Here is a 20,046-nt window from a genome sequence, read left to right as displayed (position 1 = left end):
GACATACTTCCATCTTTGTGGGGTTTTTCCCTCCTTTTTTTTAAGCACTTCCATTCTTTCTGGTACTACAAGATTCTCCAGGCACATTTTGAATGTTGCCTCCCCAAGTCCTAGAATCAGCCATTTCTCCAAGGATCTCTAGTTCCTTTTATTGCAGAATGGTATTAGAAACCAAGATCTGGGAGCTAAGTGTATTCATTGCTCCTGGGGTATTGTTTCTATTAGGCCTTCTCAGCTGACAGAGCAAAAAAATATATGTGTGTATACTAACCCCTGTATAGACACATATCTATAAATATTTCTATGTGTAGCCATCTGTGCCTATCTTTAATTAAACATGAGTTCTCACTGTCTCCAACTCGATCCATATAGATCATTTCAGCCTCCTGCCCTTGCTTATTTGTAAATTTCTACTCCAACAGTGAGAAACCTGGCTCCCGCTGTCCTCAATCCACTTACTTGTTTAATTCCGGCATCCATGTATAGCAGTATCAGAATTGTTTACTCATATCTCCATGAGAAACAACCCCATTGGCTAGAGTACAGGTCTTATGTGCAGTTCCTGTTGCCTTTGGTTTTACAAACTCCATTTATCTCTAAAGTTGTGCAGGGAGTTCGCCCCCAGCTCCTTCAGTGAAGTTGTTTCATACGTTTGTGATACAGTTAGCTTCTCTTGTCACAGTCTACATTCTTTCCTGGGATGCTGGACCTGCTTAGTGATATTTTTAAAACTGCATGCATTAAGGTTCACTATTCATGTTGTACAGTTCTACCGGGTTTTGACAAATTCATAAAGTTACTTATCCACCATTATAGTATCATACAGAATGGTTTCACTACCTGAAAAATCCTCTGTGCTACAAATATTCATTTAAATGACGCATTTTTTCATTTTTTCTTTGCGGATTTTGTTTTATTTTCTAAATTTTAGCGCCTTGTTGGTTTTGGAATCGCAAATATATTCTTTATATGCATGTGTCTGTGAGTTTTTTCCATGGTGTCCTTTGTTGCACAGAATTCCTTAACTTTGATGTAATAAAATTAATCAATATTTTGCCTATAATATGTCCTTTTTGAATTTTTTTAAAGAGGGCTATTCCTGCCTTCATGTTACAAATACATTTATCTGCATTTTTTCTATTAATTCCAGAGAATTATCTTTTACTTCAAAGTCCTTAGTCCATTTGTGGTTTACCTTTGGATGTGCTGTTTGACAGTGTTCCAATTTAATTTTTTTATACGTGATAGAAAAATTCTATACCATCTACAAAATAATCCAATCTTTTCACGTTGATTCTGGTGCCATTATGATAGTATTTTAAGTTTTCTTTTATACTTGGGTTTCTATTCTATTCTGTTTGCCTGTTTATATGTTATCATACGGTGTGTCTTACTATCCAGTTATGCACATTCCCACACATTTTTCCTCTTTTTTTAGGCTGACTTTGTTGTACACTTATATTTCTACATACATTTTCAAACAAGGATTTTGAATGACTGAGAAAAATTCATCTGGAATTTTAATGGGGCTTGTATTTAATTTATAAATACATTTGAAGAGAATTGATATTTTTATGATAGTAAGTCATTCACTCCAAGAGTATGGATCGTTTTTAACTTATTCAGTCTATCTTTTATGACTTTATTAGAGTTTTAAATGTTTCTGAAGGCACAAGAAGATTTTAGAAGCTTTCCTCCAGCTTTGTCTACCTGAGGTTGAATCCACTACACTTCAACCTCCCTTCCCTGCTATGTTCCCAAGTGCAATATAGCCTTTAAGGGAGTCTCCAGCCTTCGGACTCTCCAACGTTCTCATAATTATTGTTATTATGTTTTTTATTTCCTCAAGTCATTTTAGTTTCCTTTCACATTTACTGTTTTTCCAGACTTGATTTTGGAGGAGAGAGGGCCAGCAGGTTGTTTTAAGTTGCCATCCTGATAAGCCTGAGTGCAATTTGTTGTTGTTAAACCTTTTGGATGAGGCTGTATATTGCTTTTGTATGGGGGGAGAAAAGAAAGAACTCACCTGATCTATTTCAGTACCTGTAAAATACAGACCTGACCTGAAACTGTAGACCCAGGTGTAAGAAAATGCAGGCCCACATAGCATATGCCTAAATATTTCAAAGTTTTAAATCAAGCTGACAAGCTGTTGTATAAATAAAATATGTTCTATCCTCCTCACTTGGCAAATATACCTTCATAACAACCTGGAAATCCAGGTTTAAGCTTAAAATCCTTAGATTCCTCTGAACTCTGTAACAGAACGTGGCAGAATGCAGAGAGCCAGCTTCCAGCCCATGGCCTGTCCCTTCTTCCTTGCCAGACCCAACTCTGTCCTGCTCCATGATGATCTCATACATATGCATGTGCAGACCTTGGCCCCTTTGTCTATACCTTGTCCATATCCTCTACAAACAATTGCCTCTTGGCCCATCATGGTGTGGTCTGCCTAGAGAGGAGGCCTGTGCAGGTGCTGGAAGTCTGCATGGAATTCTGGCATCCTGGGTACCAGAGTGAGGTCTGGAAGGAGGAAGAGTGGATTCTTGGGTGCGCATGCCCCTCTGGCCCCATGGCGATGGTCTTGGTTGGAGGAAGGCTAGAACAGGGCCTCCTGAAGTGTGGGCTCAGGCTCTTTGTGCCAGGGTCTAAGGGAGGTGTTGGTCAAATGCTACTGTTTCTTTTAGGCCTTGAAAAAAGAAATATAATTCCTTCCTTTTAAAATTCTTTAGACGCAGAGTTATTGTCTAGCATGGTGCAGGGGAGAGCTTTCTGTTTTGGGAGAAAAAATGAACTTCGGATTATGAGAAAATAGACATCTCCCCCCAAATCCCTTTCCTTTCTGTTCTGCTTGCATCATGCAGATACGAATCACTAGTTCCCTCTTTCTCAGCCCAGCTCTTAAATGAGAATGGAGGGACTTAAAACAGAGGCTGGGGTGTGTGGATGGGTGATTGGGGAAACCAGGCCACCTTTTAAAAAACCTCACTCAGTATGGACAGTATAGTTGTTTTAAAGCTGTGTTCTGGTTGGGTTTAAAATCAAATAGTCTGTTTATTTAATTATTTTTTTATGACGAAGGGCCCAATCCTGAAAAGTCCATGTTACTGGTATTCTTAGCATTATAATCAATGGGCAGAATGCATCTTTTATTAAGGAGGTGGTGAAGAGAGCAAGATATAAAACTTGTTCCTATTTGTAAAGACTGTGTTCTGGACTGGCAGTTGCACAGATCAATTCCTGATTGGGAGGGGCCAACAGTACGATATTTCATATCAAGCAGCAGAAAATGCTCAAATCTCATAGATGTGCAAGTCAGAGAGACAGTGGAGTTTAAATGACTCGTCGCTTCCTGTGCCTCAAATCCTGTGAAGTGGATGAACGATGACTAGCTGTGGCCTCGTTGACCATGGATGACAAGCAAAGGCCTGGGTGGGGGCTTGGTCATGTGGTCAGTGTGTTCTGACAGGCTGACTTTCTGGGTAGAGGTCTTGTCCTTTGTCTGCAGTTTCCTCTATACTGCTCCTAAGCTGACGCAGAGGAGTGGAGGCAGTGACAGGTCTCACAGACAGGGGCTCCTGAGAGAGCATTCTCTTCAGTTTAGTGAAGTGTTTAACCTACAGCTCCCTCTGGCTTAATGGCTGTTTTTACATTAATAATTTAGAAATAAAAGAAAGATCTGGAAGATCTATTTTCATGAACAATAATCTACCCTAAATTCATGGCAATAATGTTGTTTAAAAATTTCTTTTGAACCTTGAAATACACTTTTATTTTATTTTATTTATTTTTTGCCAGCTACATAACTATTTATTCCATTTTAGTAAATACATAAATGTTTATTCTATAAATATTTATACGTTTTTCTACTAATTATGCACACAAGCATGCATATTCCTGTGCATTCTATATAAAGTGTACATATGCACTCTGGCCTAGGTTTTATACTAGCTACTGGTATTACAAATTCACAATAACTTTGTGAATATCAATTACTTCACCTACTCATCATTAGATGTACAGTAGGTCTGTTTTATTCCTGAACTCTCCTTGTCGACTTCTCTTCCCTTTAAACCATCAAGGCTAATTTGGACAAGAGTTCAGATTTGTTTTTTCTATTGAGTCTGGAAGAAGAGCTTCAGAAACCAGGCTCTTTGATTAGAATAAGCTAGTGTTCCTTTTTTACCTCCCAGTCTTATTCAGATATAATTGACATTTGACATTAACATTGTATTAGTTTTAGGTGTATAATATGATGATTTGACATATGTATATATCGTGAAATGCTTACCACAATAAGTTTAGTTAATATCCATCAGCCCTCATAGTTAGAATTTTTTGTGTGTTGAGAACTTTTGAGATCTACTCTCTTAACAACTTTCAAATACATGATACAGTATCGTTTGACGATTTTCTTGAACATTGATCTATTCTAAACTTATGTCAATAATGATGCTGTTTTTTTAAAGTCACGCAATTTCCCTCAATGTTTACATTATATAGCCATGGAAATACTTAGAGCAAAAATCATTTTAAAATACAGCTGCGTTAATTAAAATTTAGATAACTGACAGTATGTAATTGCCAGTTGATGAGAGTATTGATTTATTTGAATCAAAACTAATCACAGTTTTCATTATTTAGGGTATCATTGCAATCTTCTGAATTAAAAGCTGATCATCCTTCATAACGTAATTCTCCATTTTTCACACAGAAACAATTTATTGGAAATTATAGTAACGGCTGAGTATAATTATTGGTTTAACTTAAGTATGCTAGACATCAGAATTGGGAACTTATGAATATCAATGAGCCACAAATATGATTAAACTGGGTGAGGAAAACTTGTAGACTAAAAATGGTTTTTTCTCCCTCTAAGTTTGTAGCACTTTTGGCCTTATTTATATTTACATTGTTTGTATTAGTTTCTTATTCTCATTGGTTTCTTATTCTATGAACTACTTCTCAGATCACTGAGACAGAAGGTAATTTTTAAAAAGTGTCAGTGATTTTGCTTCAGCTCAGCAAGTGTGGACTTGAGTTGGTCTGCTAGTCACATTGTTTCCCTGGCCTTGGGAGTGCTTTGTCATATTCTGTATGGCCACTGTCAATGAAAAAATGTTGATCTAAGAACTTTCCAAATGAGTAAAGGTTTTCTTTTACTCTATTTGTTGGTGCTCTTTCTCCTTCTCCAAGGCTTTTTCCCCCCGAACTATCTCAGCTGCTCATTCTCTAATGGCCAAAAAATATTCAGGTGGACCCCCAATGTGGGTGGACCAGTTGCCAGTTGTTCATGGCCATCGTCTATCCTTATTATTCAGTGTCCTGTTCTGATTATCAAGACCCATGCCATTCCAATTGTTAAATATTTTGAATCTCACCTCTGTTGATGGTCTTTGGCCTCATTGCTTTTCTAACAAAACTGGTTTTTAGGAAAGTATCTGTGATATCACTTATTTACATGTTTCTATGAATTTGGGTCAATGTCTTACATTTTCAAGGGTATTGCATTGAAACATAGTTAAGACGGTTTTGTTTAAGGCAGGGGTAATTTGGAAGAATAGGTAAGATTCACTACAGGGTTGGCTGGCCTCACAAATAGGCAGAGAGCACATGTCCACATGCTGTGATCTGGTCTCTTGGAGAGTCTACTGTTCTAAAATATTTTCTCCTGCCCATGTGCTTTTAAAATTTGAGTTGTATATTGAGTCCTTTGGCTTCCACTTTCATCCGATATATTTTTTAAGAAAACAAGTATTTCTGGGAAAGAGAATAGTACATTAAATTAACTTAAAGTATTAGCTCAATTTGGATAAACATATCAAATGTAATAATAAAAACACAAATGCATTGAAAAGAGTTGAAAAAATATATAAATACAAGCCATTATTATCACTATTATCAGAACACTGGAAACCTTGAGAGTTTGAGTAAAAAGGGGGATTAAGTAAAAAGTACCAAAGGGAGTCCAGAGCTGGTTGTTGAGGGCCTTGGAAGACGTTCTGTCTCCTCCTTATTTGCCCAGGTAGGTGGTCCAGAGCCTGACTGTGTAGAGGTGGCAGCATGATTTATTTTCATTACTACTATTTGGTGTGTCATCTTCCCACCTGTCACTAAAGTAAAATATATACATATATAAAACCGAACAACTTATGGTGACTTGTCAACTAAAGGCTAATGATTGATGTGTCATTCTCATTGTCCTCCTGAACTTCAACTCCCAGATGGAATTTCGGGAGAGCTGACTTGGCTGGTGAGATGCAGGAGGAGAAATGACAGTTGGTGTGCTCCTTGCTTGGGGAAAGAGGCTTTACAAGGTAACCTGCCCTGGAGTTGACTTAATAGCAGAGAGCACCATTTCACCTTAAGGAGCCGGTGCTGATATTCAAATTTGGGAACTTGCCACTGACTAGTGTTCTTCTCCACTTCGCCTCAGTGATTCCCTTCTCTCTGCTTGCATCTTTCACTCCCTAGTTTATCAGTCTACATGTCTGTCTTTCATGCTAGAGTGGAAGTTCCTCTGAGAATAGGGACTGAGCTTTGTAAATGCTGACTAGATGCTCAATAAATGTTTATTTAAAAGGTAATATATTCTACAAAACATAGCGTGGTTAGATCTGATTGTCTTGTGGAAATGGGATAAAGGGAAATATAAAAATAGGCTTCTCTAGGTTTTTTAGACTGATAATTACTGTCGTTAGTAAAATAACCTTTAGAATTGCCAGTGTATATCCAGCTACCAATTTCGTTATCAATGGAGTATGTATAAAGGTTAAGAGCATACAGTACATTTATACCACATCTTTTATATCCATTCATCTGTTAATAGGCACTTGGGTTGCTTCCAAGTCTTGGCTATTGTGAATAATGCTGTGATGAACATAGGGGTGCATATGTCTTTTTGAATTAGTGTTTTCATGTTCTTTGGATAAATACCCAGAAGTGGAATAGCTGGATTATATGGTATTTCTATTTTTATTTTTTTTTGAGAAATCTCCATACTCTTTTCCATAGTGGTTGCACAAGTTTGCATTCCCACCAGCAGTGTTTGAGATTTCCTTATTCTCCACATCCTCTACAACGCTTATTTCTTGCTTTTTTAATAATAGCCATTCTGATGGGTATGAATGAGACCTCACTGTAGCTTTCATTTGCATTTCCCTAACAATTAGTGATTTTGAACATCTTTTCATGTGCCTGTTGGCTATCTGTATGTCTTCTTTGGAAAAATGTCTGCTCAGCTCCTCTGCCCATTTTTTGACCAAGTTGTTCATTTCTTTGTTGTTGGGTTGTATGAGTGTGTATGTACACAATGGAATACTACTCAGCCATAAAAAAGACAAAATCGTACCATTTGTGACAACGTGGATGGACCTTGGGGGTATTAGGCTAAGTGAAATAAGTCAGACAGAGAAAGACAAATAACATATGATTTCACTGATACATAGAAGACAAACAAACAAACACATAGATAAAGAGAACAGATTGGTGATTACCAGAGGGTAAGAGGAGGGCAGAAGGGGTAAAGTGGCACATATGTATGGTGGTGGATAAAAACTAGACTATTGGTAGTGAACATGATGCAATCTATACAGAAGCTGAAATATAATAATGTACACCTGAAATTTACACAATGTTACGAACCAATATAACCTTAATAAAATAATTTTAAAAAAGAGAGGAAAGAATACAGAGTCTGGAGTCAAACTATCTGGATACAAATCCTAATACTGTAAACTACTTGTCGACCTTGGGAGGGTTATTTAACCACACTGTGCCTTAACTTCCCTAAAGTGTGGATATTAGTAGTACCTACCTCATGGAGCTTAATGAAGCTAGTATATAGATGGTCATTTTAAAATGTCTGCAAATTATTTGAGACTACATTCATCACAAAACACAGTCTATTTCACTTTCCCTTTAATGTGGATGGGTCTTTGCATTGCCTTGTTCAATAGAATATGGTGAAAAGGATGCTGCCTGACTTCTAAGTGCCTGTTAGAAATGGCAACTTCTGCCATTATATCTTGGGAACTCACTCTGGAAAACTTCAGCCATCATGCAAAAAGTCTGCATGCCCTGCAGTTGCCATGTGGAGACCACAGGAACAGACCACTTAAGGAGAGATGCCCAAGGAACCCCAACTATTCCAGAACCCAGCTGTTTGATTCCTTCCAGCTCAGGCCAGTAGGTGAATGAAAAAGCTTTCAAGATGGCCCCAGCCCCAGACACTGCCTGACTGCAGCTGAATGATAAACCCCAAGCCCAGTCAATCCCCAGATTGGTGAGCGAATTTAATGATTGTTACTGTTTTGAGCTGCTCTTGCAGGGTGGTGTGTTACTAAGCAATAGAGAAGTGGCATAATTACAGTAGTAAGTAGAAAGTGCTGTACTTGACTTAGGGAAGTGCTCAGTAAATGTCCCCTATTGTGAGATCAGTCTTTGCTATTAGCTTATTACTGATGTGTTCATCTTAATGAAGCCATTTAATCTGTAAATTGGATGTATTAGGACTTGGAATATCTGCCTTATGTGATTGTGATGAAGATTAGGTGAGATAATGTAGGAAACTCCTTTGAAAACTAGTAAAGTGAGTAAAAAGTGAAGTATTTTACTATTTTTTACACTTTTCCTTACCTCATCTTGGTAGGTGTTTAATATTGGGAAGCTATTCATACTCTGTCACTAATGCTATATTTTAAGAGGTAAAACGGGTTGAATTTTTTTCAATTTTTTAAGCATTCTCAGAAGCTAAGTTAAAAATTTAGATAGATCTTTTGATCTGTGTGTACAGTGTTGCCAAACTGACACAGCTGTTAAAATCTCTGGGAATAAAAGTTGAAAATTCTGTATGTTCTTAACTTGGCTGCAAGATTTTCTTAATAGAGATGTAGCACAAAGTAAGCATATTCGATATGATTATGTATTATCAATTATATGAAAATCTAATTTCAGAATCGATTTCTGCACAGCCATCTGCATTTAGACCTGCCATCCACAAGGTGGAGGCAAAGATTTTTATTTGAAATAGGCATCTCCTCCTGAGGCTTCTCAGGTTGCAGCATACATGGGATGCAGAGATCCGTATTTGTGATATTGGAGAGCGAGGACACATACACCTAATTCATTGTTAGAAACTTTCTTACTGAGGTAGAAGCAAAATAGTAATCCTGACCTCCTGATCTGTGGATGGGTGAGCAGGTACTATCATTAATTGAAAACTAGAATTTGCCCAAAAGCACAAGTTATAAAACTAGGAGCCTTGTGGTGATGGGGGTGGTGGAAACAACAATGAGGTACTTTCTTGACATAATGGGAAAAAGAATGTTTCAGATCCTGGTAGAAATGGACACGGATGAAATAGGCTCTGGGAAAGGCCATCTTTCGACTTGAATAACTATGACTGGGTTTTCTTTAATGGAGACAAAAATTTCATTTTGTAATTGACAAAATTCTTGCAGAGCCAGATTGACGTAAAGCAGTGTTAGAAATTCACCCTTGCTATGGCATAATCACCACTTAGCCAACAAGTGCCTAATTGGTTGATCTCAACAACTTTCCTTTTTCTAATTTGGGTGAGGGTACCAAGCTTCTAAAGCATTGATTCCCAGCCTTGGTTACACAGCAGCTTCCACTCAAGACTGATTAAATCCGAGTCTCTGAGGAGGGGATCTGGCACTCTTCTGTTTTGTTTTCCTCCCTTCAAAATTCTTCAGATGATTCTACTGTGCAGCTAGCGTTGAGAATCACTGGTCTACAGGTTGGATGGGGGTGAGAACTCTGTGAGGACAGCTAGACTGGAGACCAGAAGCATAAAAAAAGACAACCTTCTAAGCCTTCTTGTTTATTTTTAGCTATTTATCTCCAAATAGAAATTGGGTAAACTGTCAAGTTGATCAAATTCTTGCTTCATTAAAGCCTATTGCTATTGAATCAAATGATATAATAGAAAGGCTTTTCCCTTCTTCTGTTCTTAAATTAAAATCGCCATAAAAAGGAGCTTTGTTTTTCAAAAATTTCCAGGTGAGGTGTTAACACACTAATCTTGTGAAGACCATTTAAGGTGATGGTTCCCAGGCACCATCCTCTGTGGAATAACTTAGGAATTCAGAAAAACACAGGAAGTTAGTACTGCAACTTGAAATACTTTAAATCTTGTAAAGGACAACAAAAATAACAGGTCTGTGTAATGGTTAAATTTTATGTATCCACTTGGCTAGGCCATGCTGCTCATTTGTTTGGTCAATCATTAGCCTAGTGGTTGCTCTAAAAACATTTCGTAGGTGTGATTAACATCTACCATCAGCTGACTTTAAGTAAAGGAGATTACCCTTAATGATGCGTGTGGATCTCATCCAATCAGTTGAAGGCCTTAAAAGCAAAAGCTGAGGTTTCCCAGGGAAGAAGAGTTCTACCTTAAAACAGTAGCATACAAACCCTGTGTGAGTTTCCAGACTGTTGGCCTGCCTTACGGCCTTCGGACTTGCCAGCTCCACAATCGTGTAAGACAATTTCTTAAAATAAATCTCTCCATCTCTTTCTCTTTCTTAATAATTCTATTTCCTTGGAGAACCCTGACTGGTACAGTTTGTAAGTGTCAATCTTGGAAACAAAGTAGAGTTTTGTTTGTTTCTATCATGGTGAGGACCCAGGTTTTTGGTCGAAGGAGACATGGAAGGTATGGAAAATTGAAGACTACTTATACAAGAGATATTAACTAGTAAAATCAGCTATGGTTGAGAGTACATGAAAATTCAAAAGCATCTCAAATGTTGGGAAGAACTTAGGAAGTAAGCACAAATTTTGGCAATATCTTCTCAAAAGATCTCTGCTTCCTATAAAATGGAACACATATGCACAATTATGCATATAAAATTTAAAGCTCTTATACTAAAATGGCAGAGTATTTGGGTCAGCAATTCTTAATATAAAAAAGTGGTGAAAGGTGTTAAGAGTTTGCAGGAAAACATATTTAGGGGAACCGTGAAAACACTGCTTCAACCAATCATGTATTTATTGAATGTTTAGTGACAAAAAACATCGGTTCTTCCTAGTCAGGCATAAAAATACTTGACCAAAATGGATCAGTTTGTAGTAGTTAGTGAACAATTTGTAAATGTAATTTCTCAAGAACAGAGCAGAATTTTCCAAAACTAATTTCACAGAGCAATAATTCTGGGCAATATCCAGAGGAAAAGGGGGTAGTGGTTAAATTCAGGAAACACTAAATTGTGTACAGTAAATTGCAGCTCTGCAAGGGAGATATACTATATTGTGTCTCCAAGACTAATTTGATCAGGAAACACATTCTTTAAACATGCCCATTCATCTTGCACGACAGGCTGGGAATGAAAGCGAAGTCTCTGTTTTGCTCTTTACTGACTCTGTCAACCCTGGGCCACTCGTTTGCCTTTACGGAATCTCCTTTTCCTCATATTTTTGTCAGTGATATTTATGTCTCAGAGGTGGTTTTGAAGCTTTGGCAAGGTAATTTTGGAGGGGAAAAAGAGCTTTAAAAAACCTAAAATGCTGTCTAAATATGTAGTGGATAGCTGCTTGTTTCTTTACTTCACAGCATCTGAAGAACTTCCCTATTTAAGGTGAGTTTCCCATTTTGGAATCTCTGTGGGAGGTCAGACTGCATCTTCTACTACAGAAGCTGCAAGGCGGCAGGCATTTTATTTCCCAATTCCTGGCAGCTGAAGTCTTGGGCTCTTGACCTTGATTTAGTTAATAAAATGCTGGGACTTGGAATCTTAAGGAATAACTAGGGATGATTTTGCTTAATGTGGCCCCAGTTACATTTGCTGTAAAACGTGCCTCATCTCTACCTTATAACTCTACCTCTGCTTTGTGATGAATTCAAATTCCTTAAGGCAATTGACAATAAATATAGAAGGTTTCCCTTGGCTTGTATTGGCTTGAGAGGTATTTAATCTGAAAATACGATCTTTCTTTCAAAGCAAAACATGTTGAGTTAAAATACCTTTATTTTCCCTGGGAAAAGAAAGCACAGAGAGAGACTATCCTACATAGTGTATATAGGGGTAAATTTAATTAAGCTAAAATCGTGATGTTTTCAGAACTTTGACTCAAAGTGCTCTGAAGAGTCATCTTTAGCAAAAATAAACTTGTTCAGGTCACAAAGATTTTCTTTTTGCAAGGCAGATATTATCTAATTAATGCCATATGACTTGTAGCTGGGAGCAAGAATTTATTCTTAGGAGGTTCCTTTTCTCTCTCTCTCTCTTTTTTTTTTTTTTAAGAAGTGAGCTATCTTAGGCTCTTTGTGGTGGAAGCTGGCTAACTTTTCCTTAATGGCACCTATTAAGCCAGAGAAGCAATCAAGGAATGGAGCTTAGTGTGCTGGGAATTGTAGAGTGGATGCTTAATGTTGTGAATCTTTTAGACACAGCAGAGTTCTAGAAAAAAGCAGAGGCTTGTGAGGTTGAAACTGCCTACTGTAGTATCTTTGTGAAAAATCACAGGAACAGGGCTGAAGAGCAACATTGTAAATCATCCTCAGTAGCATTTATGGTTTGCATTATATTTCAGTTTATTTCGATACCAAATCATCATACTTATCATTGTATTAAGATATTGTAGGTGATAAAAAGCAGGAGTATCTTAGTTGTCTCCCCAGGAGTTCTGAGTTTACTCAGGTTAAGTCATCAGATGTCATTCCCAGGGTGATTCCAGGTCTAGTTCTATGAGAATAATGGAAATAGGTGTTAGAAAAGTAGAGTTCATGGATAACAATCATAATACTGCTCAACAGATTCATATAAGATCAAGTTATTTTTATGTTTAAAGATTAAGGGGCTGGCCCCGTGGCCGAGTGGTTAAGTTCGCGCGCTCCGCTGCAGGCGGCCCAGTGTTTCATTGGTTCGAATCCTGGGTGCGGACGTGGCACTGCTCATCAAACCACGCTGAGGCAGCGTCCCACATGCCACAACTAGAAGGACCCACAACGAAGAATATACAACTATGTACCGGGGGGCTTTGAAAAAGGAAAAAAATAAAATCTTTAAAAAAAAAAAAAGATCAATCTGTCTAGGGCTAGCCCCGGTGGCCTAGTGGTTAAGTTTGGTGTGCTCCGCTTCAGTGGCCTGGGTTTGGTTCCCAGGTGCCGACCTACATCACTGGTCTGTCAGTGGCCGTGCCGTGGTGGCAGCTCACATACAAAAAGAGGAAGATTGGCGGCAGATGTTAGCTCAGGGTGAACCTTCCTCAGTAAAAAAAAAAAAAAAAAAAAAAAAAGATAAACCTGTGTAACATGACCTATACATCCACTATGGCTCACCTGACGGGTCCAAAATAAAAAACACAAGAAATTCCCCAAACCTGCATATAAAGTCATCGCTGTTGTTATGCCAAGGTGCATCCTACAGTTTTTTTTTTTTCTTTGAACTGATGTATGTAACTTTCTGAGAATTGTAGAATGTGAGAATGAACAATCACTGCCAGAGCAAAAGTAGCAACCAATTACACGTGAGACTCCCAGCCGTGGGATGGAGATAATAGCTCAGTAGTTGTTATTTTAGTGAAACACAGAGTGGGTTTTTTTTTCCTAGTGAGGAAGATTGTCGCTGAGCTAACATCTGTGCCAATCTTCCTCTATTTTGTATGTGGGATGCCACCACAGCGTGGCTTGATGAGCAGTGTGTAGGTCTGCATCCAGGATCTGAGCCCACAGACCCTGGACTGCTGAAGCAGAGTGTGCAAACCTAAACACCACGCCACAGGGCTGGCCCCAGCACTGTTTATATGAAGTCATCTTCTACTTGGTAATGAAGCAAATGTGTCTCCTCTTTGACGTTTTTTTCCTCTCTTTTCCAAAACACTACAGCAGAATTATATTTGCACAATTCTCTTTGCACAGTGTAAGAAATTCCATCTTTCATTGTCTTCAGTGCATTTATGCCTTGGAATGAGGATGAGATGGGGGACACGTCTGTGCTTCCCTACTCGTGTTTCTCTTGTAGTATAAGCACCTGGCTGTGCTGAGTGTGATTCTAGTAGTATTTTCCATCCAACTTGATTCTGCAGGCTGAGCCAACATCTTTATCTGTTAGCCACCCAGGGAACACTAATTCTTTCAAAAGCTGAAGGAAGAAAAGACAGCTGGCTTTGTGAGATTATTAAGAGACAGTAATTTCCTCTCCAATGGGGCATGCAAATGTGGCCATGATCCATTTTGGTGCTTGAAGAAAGAAATGGATCAAGGAGACCAATAACTGTCAAGACGACAACTCAGATTTATAATAAGACTTCAGTTAAGAATGAAATACCATCAAACTGTTGATGGAAGACATGAATTGTAGGGGTACCTAAGGATGGGAACACCTTGAGACAAAGGCTTCAGCTTCTACAACTTGTTCAAATTTCTTTGAAAATAAATACATAGCAAGCCAAAGTTGTTTTAATAGTTCTAGGAACTGCTTCACAGTAAACGGTATGTGCCACTTCTGCCACTGGAGAGCTTACCTTTTAGAGTAAGAGAAAAATAATAGAAGAAAATGGATATATTCTAGAGAAATTTAAAATATGATAAAAAGACTAGCCTATCTTGGGAAAAAGTTCTCACTACGTAGACTGGAATCATTAAATCAAGTCCTGGATCCAGAGCAGCTCCTGACTGGGACTGTGTTGTTATTGGGCAATGCTGCTGACAATGGAATGAATCCAGAGTTGTCCTATAGAGGTACAGAATTCTCCCTGGAACCCAAGAACCACAATCTGCTAGCTGTGTTCTGGAAACCTAATAAAACATTTAGGTTGTGGCATCCTTTCTGGATATCAAGTGTCCTAGTCCTATAATCTTGTGAGCAAGGTATAACTTGCTCTTTCAAAGCCACATGACTATTCATAATATAACAGTGTTGGTAGCCCTTTATCATTGCAGATTGTGATTATAATAAAGAGGCAGTGGATAAAATTGAGATCCAAAGAGTAAATGCATGGTGTTGAAATCTGTGGAAGGAATATGTGAGTGATTTTTTAGGGCTTCCTTCCAGACAATCAAAATGTTTGGGTGGCTAATTAGGTGACGGAGAAATTGAAGGACTAATTAAAGGCCAAAGACAAATGTTGACTAATACAGGAGAAATGATAAAAATTTCTATAGAAGATGAAGATAATGACTATGAACCAGAAAATGTCAGTATATTGGAATCTTCATTAATCTGTCACTGAAAAAAACTGAGTTCACCTATTAACTTAGCATTAGAAGTATTTCTGAAAATTGTTAGGTTAAAAAAAAGCTTACTCCATCAAATTAGTATTGCTTCCCCCTTTATTAGGATAACCCTCTTCTAATTCAATTTGTGCTCCCAGAGCCTGAAAGAATCTACGTGAGACACCCAGAAAATGCACTCTGAGTTGCTAAAGAGTAACATAGTCCAGTGAAAACAAACTCGAAGGCAAAGTTATCACATAGCTTTCCAAACAACCTTAATTCTAATTAAAGTTTAAGGTATCTTGAAGGATGGGAGGTGAGGTAACTGCTGTGTATTGGAATTTTACCTATATGGAGATTACATGACAGTTGAGATATAGGAAGACTAGATTAATTTAAATAAGGAAATAGGAATAGCTTAGCAGAGACCAGATATTATTTTTAACTCTAGAATACTTACATTGCAAGTAACTTGGCTTTTAATTTTTTTTGAAGTGTAATTGACATATTAGTTTCAGGTGTGACAATTTTTTTCCCCAGAAATTATTCAAAGAACTTACTTTCCCTTTAGGACATAATAGCTACATGCCAAAGCATGAGAATATATAGGCAAGGAAACTTGCTTTAGTTTAGGCTCATGTTATTAGTAGTAGTTGAAGCAGCAGCAACGTTACAAGTATTACTGCTACTGTGTTCTAGGCATTTTATATACACCATCATCTCACTTTATCATTACAACAAAGCTGAGAGGTAGACATTGTAACTTTCTTGTTATGAAACTAACTGAACTCTAGGGATAAATAACTTGCTCAAATTCACAAAGATAGCTGGAGTGGGTGCTCTAATCCAGATTGGGTGATTCCAAAAATGAGTTTCCTTGACCCACCCCCATTGTTCTGCCTCTCAGTGCTAGTTTTCTTTCTTCCTGTTTCAGTTAATTCAAATAGTTGATAGTTGAAAGCTTGAATATAGGGAAATGATTTAATTTCACTAGTCAATGGCTTTTGCTTCCATATTATTTTGCGGAGAGTTGTCAATAAATCAGAAAAATAAAAATTTTACATCACTGAAAAGCCTCAGTTCAATTAAGATCTGAGATAAACCAAAATCATTGTTTTTGTCACTTTTAAATCTTAGAAGTAATATCTTTAAAATGAATACAATTAAATCTGGAGAGAAAATGTTTTTGAAATGTGCAGAGTTGAGGTCACCTTAAGTTTAAGTTCTGTCTAAACTATTTCATGTTCTTAATATCTTCCTCAGGCATTCTGAAATGGGTGAAAAGGTAATATCTGAAAGAAGCAAATGGTAATATTTCAATAGTTTTGCTTCAATTTGAAGAATGACTCTTTCCTCCTAAGAACACTGCTGGGGTCTCTTTAAGACTTGATGGATTCTGTCTTTAAACTCATTTCTTTTTTCTATTGTATGCATCAGAAGCCCTGAAATGGTCTCTATCTCAGATGTGAGGTTATAATGAATACAGTACCAGGCTGGGGACTTGGATTCTAAGCCTAGATGTGTTAGAAGTTGGTTGTGTATACTTGTGTAAACTCCTTGACTTTTCCAGATACTTAATATTCTAATCTGTAAAATGAGTTTCCATAGACAATGTTAGAATAAATAATTTGGAAGTCTCCTTTCCATTCTATGATTTTTAAAATATATTGTACAAATCTTTGCTGCCTTTAAAAACAATACTTACCTAAGACAATACACATGCATCAAGACTACGGAGAATTTTTCATTTCAGCATCAATCTGAAATGAAAAAAGACTGTTATTTAGTTCACAAAGTATTTTATTTGTAGACTACTATCATGCAGAAGTTACATCAAAATCTGAACCCTGTTTAGAGGAAATGATTTTTGTCAAAATGCAGTTCTGTATTAAACTTTTTATTGGCCATCCTTCATATTTGTTTTCACTATCCCTGCCCTTGAGGAGTTTACAGTGTTCTAGCAAAAGCAGACAAGGAAAAAAAATGACAGTAGTTAATGTGTTAATTATTGGGTGTACATAGACTATAAAGGGACAACAGAAGAGCCTGAGTGCCAGGGAAGGATTCCCAGAGGTGATGTCTAAATTGAATCCTGAAGCTTGATGAAAGATATAGCCAGATTACGGAGTGAGGATACGGCAATCCAGGATGAGTCATTATGTGCAAAAACCTTGAGGTAAGAGCAAGTTTAATGTACTTGAAAAACTGCAAGTAGTTTGGGAGAACCAAAGCAGGAGGAACAAGTAGAGATCAGACTGGAGAGGAAATCAAAGGTCCAAATTCTCTTTTGATTTGAAAAAAAAAGAAAAAACAAAAAAAAGGACTTCAATTTAGAAGCAATGGAGAAGAATTAGAAGAATATGTTAACCATTTTGTCTTTTACAAAGGTTATTTTGACATCAGTGTAGAGACAGGATTGGATGTGAGGCACTGGATGATGACTGGAGACCAATTGAGAGGTAACAACCCAGGTAAAAGATTGCCTAAATTTAAGTACCACTAATGTAGAAGAAGGTAGATGGGGAAATTGAGAGGTATTGAGGAGTTAGAATTGATAGTATCTGGAACTTGAATGTGTATGGAAAAAGGAGAAATCAAGGATCACTGTTTTTATCTTGGACAATGGGTTAATGGTAGTGATGTTCGTAAATTTAGGAAATACAAAAGGAGGTTTTAAGGGGAAGATTTTGGGCATGTTGTTTGAATTTCTTGTGGAACAAGAGAGCCCCATAAACAGCTGGATAAAAAGTTTGGGACTGAGGGAAGAGATCCTGGCTGGAGATAGAGATTTGGAGATTAAAAGCATGTCCATGGATGAGAACACTTGGAGAAAATGTAGTGTCATGAAAAGTGAAAAAGACCCAGGAGAAAACTCTGGAAAACAAAGAGATCTAAGGAATGGCTGGAGGAAGAGAACAATGTGAAACAGCACAAGAAGGGAAGAATCATTGAAGGACAAAAAGTAGAATATAATACCACAGATAACAAAGAAATTGTTTCAAGAAGGAAGGAATGATTGTGGGTATGAGGTGTTTTGTGGAGAATGCTGGTAAGATAAGGACTGAAAAATATTTATTAGATTTAGCAAGAAGGAAATTGTCAGTGTGACCTTGTTATTAGTGGTATGGTACCACCAGAAGCCTTACTGCAAAGAGTTGAGGAATTAACAGTAGGTGTGAGGAAGGAGAGTGCATACTACTCTTTCAAGAATCTTGGCTGTAAGGGGAGAAGAAAGAAAAATAGCTAGAGAAAAATAGCTGATAAGCAAAAGTGTCTTATTTTTTTAAGGTAAGGAGATAAGTATCTTTAAATTAGACAGAGCTAGTAAAAAGGAAATGTTGAAGCAAAAGAAGAGTATAAATAAGGGAGGAAGATTCCAAGGAAGCAGGATGAAGGGAATTCAGGGTGACACTACTGACCTGGTATCATTTTTGCTATCTGAACAATAATTTTGGATTTTCAACCAATAGTTAACAGTCTTTTGCTATCAATACTTTGCTTTTGTTATTAGCTAAATTAGGGCTGAATTCTGACAATGAGATGGAGTGAGAATGACAGATTCATACGGACTAAATTTATACAGAGGTCACATGATGTTAGGAAAATCATCTCATTCAACTCGTCTGTAAAAGGAGAATTAAAATGGTACTTAACATTTAGAATTGCTTTAGTTTATTCTATAAACACATACATATAAGGGTGTTAATATTCTACTTAACATATAGTAATGGCTTAATAAATGCTGGTTATGATATTAAGAATCATAAAATCCAGTTATATTGAGAGAGATAAAAACTACAGTGGAGATGCCAGTTTTTCTTGAAGTATGAGAGACAAAGAAAGAAGGGGAGGGACGAGGTGATAAAAGAGGAGGAGAGAGAGTCAGTCTCCTTTTTGCCCAGCTCCCTCTTGGCTATTTGCATTCATCTCTATGTTTTCAAGATTTTAATGATCAACTCCAGCATATAACAGTGGCTTTCTGAATACTTGGGGAAATTATAGTTGATGCCCACTCCCACTCTGTTAGGACATCTTAGAGGAAGCATAGTAAGGAGTTCTCAGAAGAGTGAATAGGGATGCCCGGCCTGAATGATGATGAAGAGAAAAAAAATTTCAAGTCAAACTTTGCAACTGTAAGTTTTTCTGCAGTCACCAAGCCTCTATGGAATTGAAAAAACCAAACCAGTTCTGAGAGTGCCATGGTAAAGCCAAAAGAAAATTATTGGTTATTCTATTTCCTGGTCATTTCAAGATCAGGGTGAGAGTGAGGGTAGATCACCACATAATGAAATGCTAGCATGGTTCAGAAGCTTTGCCACTCTTCCAGCAGCTGTGCCAAGTATATTTAGAATGACAGAGAGAGACAGAGAGATCCTTGGATGTAAATGACTTGGAGTGAATATAATGGATGGGCATTACTTTTTAAGGTAAAAGCTGTTAGATCTCCTTGTCCTATATTTGCTTGATGATAAATTATAATCCAGATTTTATAGGATAAGTGGGACAAATATTCATACTAAGCATTGAGAATGAAAGTGAATGCAGTTCTACCAGATTTTGCCCTAACATGAAGTCAGAAAGTAGAGGTGAGCTGGTTTACCTCGCTATGAAATCAATGTAGAAAGACAATCAAAAAGGCTAATAGAATCAGCAGAGGGTCTAATCTCCGAGTGCCCTAAAGAATCAAATGTGCACAAGTATCTCGACAACTCCATTCCTCTCCCGCTGTAGCAATTACTGGAAGATTGGCTACTCAGCAGCAGCACGGCTGTGAATTTACTGGTTGTAAAGCAAGAAAATAGAAAGTTACAAACCTGCCTTCTCACCATTGTAGTTGAAAATAACAAAGTTTTTAAATGGTGATATGT

General features: G+C 37.4%; 1 protein-coding gene across 1 annotated transcript in view; it reads right to left on the bottom strand.

The window, feature by feature from the left end:
* Positions 1-12,538: 12,538 nt before the first annotated feature.
* GC (GC vitamin D binding protein) overlaps positions 12,539-20,046 on the bottom strand; it is a 35,069-nt gene continuing 27,561 nt past the window's right edge. Inside the window, exons 12-13 of the mRNA XM_046655594.1 lie at positions 16,884-16,938; positions 12,539-12,707 (exon numbers count right to left, since the gene is read on the bottom strand). Coding sequence (XP_046511550.1) covers positions 16,909-16,938 — 30 coding nt within the window. The 3' untranslated portion in view covers positions 12,539-12,707; positions 16,884-16,908. The remainder of the gene's footprint in view (positions 12,708-16,883; positions 16,939-20,046) is intronic.

This window comes from Equus quagga, chromosome 3, assembly GCF_021613505.1.
Source record: "Equus quagga isolate Etosha38 chromosome 3, UCLA_HA_Equagga_1.0, whole genome shotgun sequence".
Taxonomy (NCBI): Eukaryota; Metazoa; Chordata; class Mammalia; order Perissodactyla; family Equidae; genus Equus; species Equus quagga.
Note: the sequence above shows the minus strand (reverse complement) of the source record. Positions and strands in the feature narration are given on the sequence as shown.